The following is an 11496-nucleotide window of genomic DNA, read 5'->3' as shown; positions in this document are numbered from 1 at the left end:
TATGGGCGTCACATTGGCCAATTTCCCATCTGTTGGGAGGTTGTATGTCTATTTCTGCTCACAGATCTCTGTGCCTAGTGAAAGGTGACCAGGTATGCCCCAGACAACATGTGAAGCTCAGAAAAGTATCTCAGCTGGCAGAAAAAAGATCTTCTGAGTCCTTGGGGCCAGCTGTCATGAGGCTCAGCCGGGACAGTGTGCCTTCTGTAATTAGTGGGACTATAATGCCAATACTTTTGTGGCTGTTTGCTTTTGAGCTTTTAACAGTACTTCTGTCCTGATGGTACATTCCCAGCATTTCATTCAGACAAATGGTATCTGAACTAAAGCCTCACAGGCTGGTTTACATATTGTAGTTTTGTAAAGATGTGGTTGGGCTGCAGCAGATGAAGACAGCTGCTAATGAAAGCTATTGCTGTGACAGCATGTACCTGAAGACAAATGCTAGGCTCAACATGCATAAGACATCTGGTTTTGTTCCAGTGGCATATGGCAGCTTCACGCCCTTAACAAGAAATTACACTCACAGCAGCATCAGCCAAGGGCAAGATCAACCAGGCAAATGTGGAAGGAATTACATGTTTTAACATCCAATGTCTTTTCTGACCAAGAATGTGCTTTGCAATCACAGGAGTACTCATGACACTTGGGTAATTTTGCAGAGTGCAAGTCTACAGCTGCTTGGTTGTCATTAAATCTCCCATGCTCATACATGACTGTGCTGTAAAAAGGTGAGACAGGCAGCGAATTACAGGCAATGGTTGCAGGGTGACTAGATAGGCCTCCACAAGACATGTGCCTATAACTTGCAATTCACAGGGCTGCTCAGTACATGAGCCAGCCTGCTGTACTGTATCACCCTTCCAATAAACGGAACTCAGAATATAATGTTGCTATATACTTGCTCAGGCACATGAAACTGGCGGGTGTAATGATCCAGAAATATAGCCTGCTGATACACTGTTAGTGTCAAGGAAAGACCACTAACGAAATGTATGTGGGTAAACCTTAGCAGTCTTAAATATGCCAATTAAAAAAAGCCAACTCTGAATAAAGAAGTATGGGAAATTACTTCTGATTCTGTTTTGGCTGGTTGGAAAAAAAATGTCTTTTTCACATTTATAGGTGAGGGAAGGCTATTGGAACCTATGGGCACCATTAGCACTTCTCAGGGACAACAGAAATTAATCTCTCCTTGCTAGGAATAAAGTCACCTTGAGGGATAACTCAAGATACTCAAAGAGCTGAATGAGTGACACTTTCTCAGCATCTGGTGCCTGCAAGTTAGTTTTTCAGGTTTGTATAGAAAACCTTGATGCACTTGATGGCCTTTATGCAAAATGAATCTCTTCCTTTAAACAGGGCAGCATGTTAAGGGCAGATGGCAGCATCCCGCTGTGGATCTGTGACAGAGAGTGGAGCTCCAGCTCTGGGGGCTTGTGGCTGCAGAGGAGGCAGCCACCACTGCCACGCTGCTGCCACTGTCTGGTGTCCTCATCAGCAGCATGCCCTGAGGACTGGTGGGAGGCTGGAGGGAGTGCAGGGGTGAGGCTGTGGAGGCCAGTCATGGCCTGCTCCATTTGTTTTAGTTTTGGAGTCAACTGCGAGAGCAAAAGGTCTAACAGTTCTGGGGGCTGTGAAGCATTTGATAAATATTACTGTTTGAAGGTACTCACCCTGCCCAAACATGGCTGTATATAGAGAGGGTACACGCATGAACTTGTGACAGCAGATGTCTATTTTGCTGGGACATGCCATGTTTGATGGAGTGGCCCATAAAGAGTTAGCATGAGGCTGGAAAGCAAGCATTGTTGTTTGCTATAAACAAACCTTACCGAAGTCCCCATAATTGCAGTGTTAGAAGGTTGGCCAGGCCTACATGGTAGCAGGGGAGGAAAATAATGCTTTCCTTTATCTGTTCTTGCTAACAGCTGGAGACAGATAAAAGTGGAGACAGTTTTAACCTAAGCAAAGGTTGTGACTGTGCGCTTTCCTTTGTTTGCCAGTGCTGTTTTCTTCCTTCTAAGTTATATTTTTATTTGTGAACAAGACTATGCGTGGGACAGCTTCTGAATGCTTTTTCCTTTTTTCTTCTTTTTTTCTTTAACTTAAGGAGATCCTGTTTCTCCTCAAACTCAGCTCCTGTGGCTGCCTCTGCTTCAGAGGTAGTCAAGAACAACAGACTCTGCTCTGTTCTGCATACTCATGGCGACTTCCAGAGCCCTGACACAAAGATGAGACAAACATCTTTCACAACTAACCATCACTAAGGATATGTTTTGCTATACTATGGTAGGTATTAAATAGTCTTGAAGTAATCATTTTCAGATTTTCCAGTAACACAAAATGCAACAGTGTAAGGTAGAGAGAGAAAATGAACTGTTATCCTAAAACCAAACAAGCAGAAACCTTCTATCACTTCTTCCAGGTAGACTGGAGTAAATTTTCAAATCCTAGCATTCAGAGTGAGTAGTGATTTACACTGACATTAATTAGAATCACTTACCAAGCTTGCATTACCATGAAATGCTTTGAAACTGTAGAAGCTGTACCTTGCTGCTTCTAATTAGATGCCTTGGGGACTGATGTTTCGATGTTGCAGGGAAATGTTGCTTTGCTAGACTTCTCAATTGCTCTAATTCTTCAAGTCATACTGACCCAATAATATATAGCTCCATCATGGTGACTCTTGCAGGCACATAGGCTCATCTACATAAGGAGTTATTCCAGATCAGCTTTTCCTGATTAAATTTGCTGTGGATGTATTGCAAGAGAAATAGCTCTTCTGTTATAAAACCTGTATTAGACCACTCTTTCCTTTTGCTAATTGCAATCTTTTATGGCTCTGTATGTTTTCTGTAGGCATAAAAAAATAAGTATTACTTCAGATATATTTTTACTGTACTATGTACCTTCCACATATCTTACTGTTTTCCTTCAAAATCTAAAGCCTATTTGAAGCACATTACAAGCTGTATTGCCTACAGACTTCTCAGGTATGTTTTATGGCAAACCAAGATGTTTTCACAATGGCATTCCTGCATTTTCAACATCTGATAAATAAAAGCATGACTATTTTCCTCTAGCTGTTCTCTTTGATATTTAATTGTCCTAAACTGGTACCTCCTTTTCAAAGTCTGTGGAAACACAGGCATATGGGTACAGACAAGTTTGTGGGAAACGAGAAAAGGACTGATTTTGGTCTACTGTATTTCATATGAAGACTGAGAAACCTTACTCTTTCCACTAAAGTCTCGGGTGTGGAAAGGAGAAGTTTAAGTCCTTTGCAGTATTTAACATGAATGTTTTTACATAATGACTCCCTATAGAAGTCTGTTACTGAATAGTCATAGAGTCAAAAGAAGCCACGATACTGTATCATTTGTTGGTGATGCATTCTTCTCTCCTTAATAACTGGATTGTTGTCTTGGTTTGTGGCAAAGAAATTAATAAAGAAACTTTAAGAATTGAATATATTGAACTTTAAAAGTCATTAAGGCTTTTATACTTCAATAATGTCTTTTAAGCCAACAAATGATAAATGTGATTGTTTCTATATGGTAGCTCCACATTCAAAGAATTAAGGTATATTTTAGGCTTCTCTTTGCATTTTTTTTTTTTTTTAACATTTCTGGTGTTTTATAAACTTGCATTACAAATGCACATTCTAATATTTTATTTTACAGCCTAGAAATACTCATATTAAATGCTATATAAATCAAGCCAGGCTTCCTATAGAAAAAGTTTAGAGGTTGCTCTTTGCTGTCCTTTTAAAAAGAAGAGGAGCTCATACTTCTAGGATGTGAAATACAATAAACCCCCAAAAGACAAGTATCAGCTATGTGTTCTTAAGAAACATGTGCTTCCTGCCTAAGATTATGCATACATACAATTTAGCTATAGTAAATAATTAAAAAATGAAAAGACTGTAACTATTAAGAGTTCTTCCCTATATCAGGGTTTGAAATCTACTTACCCTTAAAACTCTCCTTATCTCTTCAAATTTCAGATTGTTCGTTGTACCCTGCCCTTTTCTACTGTTTTGTTACAGGGTACAATGACAAATGGTAGATAAGAATTTTCAGGTTTAAATAAAGCCAAACATAAAAGCTCTTCAAAGACGAAATCTGTTTTATTTGTTAAAATAGTTGTACTGTGTACAAAGGAAATTATGATAATTTACAATACTTAAGACATAGAACGTTGGGGGGTTTTTGCTTCCACTGGAAGAACAGTATTTTAGAACTAAAGAGCTGTTAGAATCAGACATTGATAGTAGTTATAAAATAATAATATAATAAATACTTCACATTCATATAATCTTAATTTATAATAATCCAAGCATTTCAGCATTAACTAATCTGCCTCCAACATGTAGGTAGAAGTGTCTTCTGTAGCTCACAGAAAACACTTGTATGACTCATCGTGAGGGTTACAGCAATCCTAAAATTTCCCTTTGTCCAGTTTCACAACTGCCAACAGCAGAGCTCCACGAGGATGGTGAACAGGCAAGCAAGTACAAACATGGTTTGCTGTAATCTTATACCATTAGAATATAGTCTGGTAATTGCCTCCTTTTCTGATTTCAGTTCTAAACAAAACAAAAAAAAAAATCCAGAAAATAAAACGGTTAATGAATAAAATATGTAAATTTTAACACATAAGGATTTTCAACATACTTCAAACGTCCTCGGACATCTCACAGGTACTTAAATTAAAGGTATCAGCTGTTAAAGCCAATCAGAGAGGCTATTCTCAAGGGAGAGATGTGAATAGATGTTCAATCAGTGATCGTTTGAGGAGCAACTGATAGCACTTATCAGCTCTTGCAGGCATTAATCTCAGAATAAGCAAAAGTAAATACCAAGCAAAAGCAAGATCAAGATCTTCACAAGAGGTATGCACTCAAACCAGCATGTAGCCTTTTAACCCTTCCTGTAACAAGAGGGGCTTCATTTATTAGCCCAAGCAGAAAGTCATACTCTCAAGCATGTGAAAGCTGAGTCCCTGCTCAGAGGATGAGCAGATGATTCTCCACTGTCACCTTTATTGCCTCTGTTAAGCTTACTCAAGAGTAGGAAGTAGTAGACTGTTTTTACTGAGCATGGGGAGGCCTGAGACATGTTTTGCTCCTGTAATGGGAAACAATAGGGATGATCAAAGGTGAACATCCAAGGGAACTTGAGCATTTAACTCTGCTGAATATTTAAAAGAGCAAGCTGGGAGCCACACATAGTCAACACAAAAGTGGTTTTGGTGGTGGCTTTTTGGTTCTGGTGGGCTTTGTGTTTTTGTTTGGTGGGGTTTTTTTGGGTTTTTTTTTTTCCGTCTGTGGTTGCAAAGATACGAATGTTACCTTTCTTTTGCATTACACTTCTTTGGACTTGTGGCTTTATCACACAGTAAGGCATACCCTGGGGACCCAAGAGGCTCAAATTTTGAAATCTGTATTTACTTTTGAGTTGGTGGTATAACTCAGGAGTCACAGCTTTACTGCACTGCTACTTGAGATAAGAATCTAGTCAGGAGAGAAGAGGCTGGGACTTCCTTTGGGTGCAAACTAATCTTGAAGCTATTTAGATCTGTTTTCTTACCCTGCTAACAAGTGATGTTGGCACAACTGAAGGAAAGTATATTAAAGCACAGCATGGGATTGAGACATCATGTATGGAGAAGAGCAAGAATATTTCGCACTAATTTTGCCACTGGAGAGAAAATAATATTAAACTCTTATTAGTCATCTCAGAGTATTGAAAATAGTCTGGATCTCAGTAGCCAGTTCTCCATGGAAAATAAGTACCTTTAAAACAATCCTTCAAGTTTTCATGTCAGTTGATTAAAAAAATACTCAAACCTTTATACAAGGATTTTCACAGCCTGAGGTATAAAGACTTGACTTAAACAAATATAGTGCTTTTGAGGACACTGGGTTCTACTACTCCACAACTGATCAGGACTATGGCTACACATTTTTTGTGGACTGTGCTGAGTCTTAGGACTCCGTACAAGAATATTTCGAAGTTTAAGATACAGAACTTTAAGTAAGGTTCAGATTAGTTTTCTGCCATTTATGTGTTAAATAGCTTATGCATTTTTCAGTACTTGTTTCTCTAGTGTAATACTGATTTATATTTCTATGACACCAGTTTCCACTACATTTTTTTCTCTTTCCTCATCTAAGAAATATTTTTGTATGCTTGGATGTAGTTTAGCTGTACAAATTGTCCTGGTTAAACGGGAAGTCATAGACATGTGCAGGTTTTGCAGGACAGATAAGCATTTAATCCCTGTAATTTTCAATTAAAACAGGTTGAAATTTCCTACTGCACAGGATTATAAAAATCTCGAAGTATTTTTTGTGACTGGCAACACAGTCATTATTTACAGGCAACAGCAGTATTTACTGTCCCACTAACGCATTCTCTGAAGCAAAGCAGGCCACTGCAGAGGTAAATAGAGCATATACAGCATCCTCTGAGTACCCCGCTTTTGCAGAAGGCAATTCTGCTACCCACAAGAAAAAATGGTTGAATTTAACACCATTCCTTACCGCAGTTATCGTGCATTACTTCTGAGAGACAGTTCAGAGTACCATAGCCGCACCGACACAGCCAACAGCCCTTCAGCACCCAGGTGCCGTGGGCAATGCTGCCGCAGTTGCTGTCAAGGACAAGGGACAAATTTGGTATGTACCTGATTCCACCACAGAAAATAACCATCCAGAGCAGCTTGCTCACTCTGTCTGGTTTTTACCTTTGCCGCTCATCATATTCACAGTATCTGCCAGTGAAATGCTTTAGACAGGCACAGAAAGCCCCTAGGATACAGGTCCCTCCATTTTGGCAGCAGTGTCTGTTCAGTTTTTTACCTGCAAGACAATGTCAGAAGTTACGAAGCATCCCTAGGGCTCCGAACCTCCCCTTTTCCTCACTTGTTCTCTCGGTCTCTCCAGTTGCCAAAGGATTTTAAGAATCTAGCTTTATTGTCTTTAGAGACAATAAAATTATCTGCCTGTTAGTAGTGTTTGTTCAGTTAAGCCCAGTTTGTTTAGTTAAGGATTAGAAGCAAACTACCAGGGATTACAGGACGGTCAAGAAGCAAAACCTGGCAAGTGCCGCAGCAGCAGCATTACATTCAAGTGAAATATTTCACTTTGATGGGAGGCAGGTTTCAGTCACACTACAACAAAGAGCATTGTCACTGGGAAGTGGTGCTTATTTCTGAAGCAAGGAGGATTTGTTACTGGGAAGAGTTGCTTAGTTCTGAAAGTGGAGGGGAATGCTCCCTCAAGCCTTTCTCAGACTCCCAGGATATATATATTAATATATGTGGGAGGAAAATATAAATCTGTGCTTAGTTTTTTCTTGTTGTGTGTGTGGTTTTTTTTTCCTGTTAATACTGTTGCTTTCAAAAAGCTCAAACTTTTTTTTTTAAATGAAATATTTTTTGTTCATGAAATACGGTGAATTAAAAAAAAAATTAACAGAATTTTACAAACATTTCGCAAATCCAAGGGATCAACGCCGTCTTAATTCCTGCTATCCTTCCCTGTTTTCTGTTACTATGTTTTGCAGCTAAAAGATCCCCGGTTCTACCTTAAATTTTTATCACCATTTCCAAAGTGATCACGGGAATAATTTAAATGAGCGGCCACAGAAAACCAAACGGCTGGAATCTTACAGGACAACATTCAAAACATTACTGTGATATGATATTTTAAAAAGAAATTTTATAGCATTGTTTAAATAAATAATGTTACCCACTCTCTGTAATCCCAGTGAAAGGTACCAATGCCCTGGAATTCTCTTGCTTTCTGCTTTCGTAACTCTGATTCATGTCACTGAGAGCATTTATAATAGTCCCTTCGTTCTTGGGCTGCTGCTTTTGTGCTGTGGCGTTGAGACTTTTCACATCTTCTTCATGTGCTTTTTCACGGCCTTGACAAGAATTGCAAATATGGAAGAGAAGGGTAGCTTGTAATGAAGGAATGCATACTGTGAACGTACAAAAGAAACACAGGAGGGTGTGGGGGGGAAACACGAAATTTTCCGTACCTTTTTCTAGATGAGCAGCCTGCCACACTAGAGTCACAGTGAAAAGAATTCTACAAAAAAACCAAGGAGCTGAAACAAATTTGTGCTAGTAATACACAAACACCAAAACGAAGAGAGGCGGGGGTGGGGAGGGAAGGAACTTTTCCGAAGCTTTATCAACCACTGATAATATAAGCTATAAATATTTTATACCAGCAGTAACTCGAATTAACGCATCAATAATCTCAAATTAATCTTGAAAATTGGGGTGGGGGGTGAGGGGGGCGGGCAAAGAACAGGGACATACAGATTAGGCTTGCTTCCAGAAAGCTACGGATTCTACATATTTACTGGCTGACAGCCAGTCAAAACCGTCTCTTTCTTTACATTTCTTTACCACAACCAGGTTGTTGCCAGCAGTTACAAAAGCAGCAAAAGCAATAAGAAAACATTAACCTTCGCTTCACCCGCAGGTCCAGGTACATTTTTTCCTTTCTGCTTCCTGGCCTGATTATCAACCAAGAAAGGCACTGCTAAAAAGAAAAGCATCCTTGGCTAGAGAAGGTCCGTGGCAGCTCAGGCAGCCTTACCTAAAGTGATTCCCCCAGTACATTTTCGTGCAGCCCGAAATACCCGTGAGCTCCTCCAGGAAGACTTGAGCAGAAGGAAAAGATCCGAAGCCCCTCACTGAGCGCTGTTGCATGCAGCAGTCCTCACACCATACACAGCAACAAGAGGAGAAAGGAGGACAGATGAAACTTTTCTCTTTCTGGCCAGTTTATAACAACTTCGAAAAGACATAGTTCCCAGTTGTACCGCTTGCTAAGCCTTCACTAAGGTCCTGGCAGGCAGAGACCATTCTCTGGGAGCTAGGACTCACTGGCCTGCCCCTGATTTACATGCACTGCTGAAGGGTGGAGCAAAGTGGGGGCACCTACTGCTGGGGGGAGACTTAAGGGCCCATGACCACCAGATCTCAACTCCAGTTTATTTCTTAACATAAAAGACCTTGTACCGCCACATACTGAATGGGGAAGAAGCTACTGTTCTGCAGAACTGCAACAGGTATATAACGCAGGTTAAAAACCCTCAACTCTACCTACGCGACTTGTTTCTACCAGGGTTTTCCACAGGGTGCTCTATTTTATGAAATTGTACCATTTTGCAGCACAGATAACCCTTAGAGCCTGCCAAAAGTGCTACAGAAAGCAGTATAAGGTTCTTGATTTCTACTAAAAGTGCTAGAGAAAGTAGTATAAGGCTCTTGACGGAGGTTTATTGTCTCACAAAAACTGTTAATAAACTCCTGAAATACATTTTGAAACTTTTTTACTATTAGTAAAATTAGACCCATTAGTGAATATTCCTAGTCTTCATCCATGCGATATCAGCAGATACCTAGATTTAATTTACCACATGTGCTGAGATGGGCTAGGACAACACACAACTTTACTATGGCTTGACAGCAAAAAGATCTGCAGCGGCACAGTGGTAAAAAAGCAGCTCTGGCTAGTCTTTTCTGAAATGGCTCTGCTGTACCCTGACTGCACATGATCTTTACCTAAGTTGTAACAGGAAACTGCAGCAATACAGCTTTGTTTTGTTTTGGGGGACATGTGGAAGAGGGATGCTTTCACTATGCCAGTGCAAATCAAGCTAGCACAAATTGCACCTTGGCTAGATATATGATCACATGAGACATATGGGTCAGACCTTGACGGAAGAAATGGCTGTACTGGCTAAAGACATTGTCATCTCTTGTTTGTAACTCCCTGTGTCTGACACTTGTCAGCTTTGCCCCATCTAAACTAATGGTTTGGAAGCTGTGAACACCCCTCACCCAATTTGGTACAAAGGCTGGCTTAATTTACAAAGACAGCTGTCCGAATTAAGTCAACCTTCTTGGCACTGGATTCAGCAGATTGAGAGTGTTCTGAGGGTGTGCTCTTTCATATCTCCTGTGGGGACACCGATCTTCAACAAGAGGATAGAAGTACATGGCTGGAGATCTGAAACAGCTGTTTCTGCAGGGAATGCTCACAGAGAGTGCTCTGCTGGGCTACATCAATCTTATTGGATAAGGCATTACGAATCCTGGTACAGCTGTTGACTCCAATTGCTATAAGCCCAACCATTTTCTTGTAGATGTAGGCTAACTCCTTTAGCTTCCTGTTAACTTGTTTCATGGTGTGGTTTATGTTTGTTATTAATTTAAACTGATTTAGATGAAGCTGTGCTTGTTCCAGACTTGTGCTGAAGTACCACGTCTTTTGGAATAGTGAGTCTGTGATGTAATTCAGCTAAATCACCACTAGAAAAATGTATATGCTAACACTGGTAGGTGTTTTAATTTAATATTTAACAGAAAGAACATTATGATAAAAATGACAGCATTCAGGAAGAGATTTTGGGGGTTTTTATCTTAAATAACAATAATTTGAAGAGACAGATTACTCTCACCATTATGCTGTGATTCACAAGAACTTCTGAACTGAATATGTGTTAAGGTTCAGGTACCTGCTTAAAACCTATCACATGTGTTCAAGTACTGTTGTGACAACAGATGCTATTCTGAATTAGGACTGTAAGATGTTTCACACAAAATGAAGAGATGTCATTTTTGCATGTATTCACAAAACACGTATGTTTGTTTTATCAACATATGAAAATGTTTGCTTGTGGAAAATACAATCCAAACAACTCCTCTTGCTTTCATTTGAGTTCTACACCAGTATAACAGGGTTAGTATTTTGAGTTTAAAAAGAACAGCTGAGTATATTTGTTTGCTGGCTTTTGTTACTATATTAGGAACAAAATATTAATTTTCAATTTGGTCTAACTGGTAGTATCACTTTAAGTTACAATATTCAGATGCTGAAATGCTGTCATTTAGCATTTAGTTTGTTGGTTTTCCCCTTTTCGTAGATCGAAGGCAGAAAAAATAAACAGACATAAGTAAACACAGGAACATAACACTGCTTTTTTTACTAAATGCAGTGTCAATATAATTCTCCTGGAGAGCTTTTCTGGGTATCAGATTCCTAACATTATACTGGAGGTAACTTTCAAAATGGGGATGCTGGTAAAGAAATATTGATCAATTTTCACACCCTGTGCCCTTTGTTTAAGATCAGAAATCATCCCTGTAACTGCAAGAGCTAACAACCTGGGGAACTGTAAAGCAGTTGGTAAACATTTCTCACTGTGATATCTTGTTTCTTCCTTCGTTCTCCCTACAGCCTCACCAGCAAGGCACACGTAGGAATGGGGAAAATGTAAATTGCTTGGATGCTGCTGTTGCCTGACTGCCCTATGGAGGTGAGATTGGTGTGACACTGCGGAAAAGCGCTGCTGTTTGTTGTTGACAGAATCTGCCAGAAAGTGATTGCTTCTGCCCAGGGATTTGTGAGGAGCTACAGTAAGGGTAGATGCACCCCCTTTATCAGCTTCAAGTAAGATAATA

At 39.8% G+C, this 11496-nt stretch overlaps 1 protein-coding gene across 2 annotated transcripts; it reads right to left on the bottom strand.

The window, feature by feature from the left end:
* Positions 1-4119: 4119 nt before the first annotated feature.
* CRIPTO (cripto, EGF-CFC family member) lies at positions 4120-8882 on the bottom strand. 2 transcript variants are annotated; one of them, XM_074856135.1, is made up of 7 exons: positions 8667-8882; positions 8490-8566; positions 8055-8104; positions 7764-7937; positions 6754-6868; positions 6551-6660; positions 4120-4591 (listed from the first exon to the last, which is right to left on the bottom strand). In XM_074856135.1, the coding sequence occupies exons 2-7, from the start codon at positions 8516-8518 to the stop codon at positions 4467-4469; spliced, it is 603 nt and encodes a 200-aa protein (XP_074712236.1). In that variant the 5' UTR covers positions 8519-8566; positions 8667-8882; the 3' UTR covers positions 4120-4466. The 2 variants fall into 2 exon arrangements, with proteins under 2 accessions (XP_074712236.1, XP_074712235.1); XM_074856134.1 differs by lacking the exon at positions 8490-8566 and having other exon boundaries at positions 8624-8882.
* Between the last annotated feature and the right edge of the window lie 2614 nt (positions 8883-11496).

The sequence above is a fragment of the Strix uralensis genome, chromosome Z (assembly GCF_047716275.1).
Source record: "Strix uralensis isolate ZFMK-TIS-50842 chromosome Z, bStrUra1, whole genome shotgun sequence".
Lineage (NCBI taxonomy): Eukaryota > Metazoa > Chordata > Aves > Strigiformes > Strigidae > Strix > Strix uralensis.
The sequence above is the reverse complement of the archived record's forward strand: the minus strand, read 5'-3'. Positions and strand labels throughout refer to the sequence as shown.

Coding starts and splice junctions, on each gene's coding strand:
- CRIPTO (XM_074856134.1), bottom strand. CDS start 8,736: ATGCAACAGCGCTCAGTGAGGGGCTTCGGATCTTTTCCTTCTGCTCAA. Junction 8,105..8,623: donor TACTGGGGGAATCACTTTAG/GTAAGGCTGCCT, acceptor GTTTTTTTGTAG/AATTCTTTTCACTGTGACTC. Junction 6,869..7,763: donor TTTCACTGGGATTACAGAGA/GTGGGTAACATT, acceptor ATTGTCTTGCAG/GTAAAAAACTGAACAGACAC.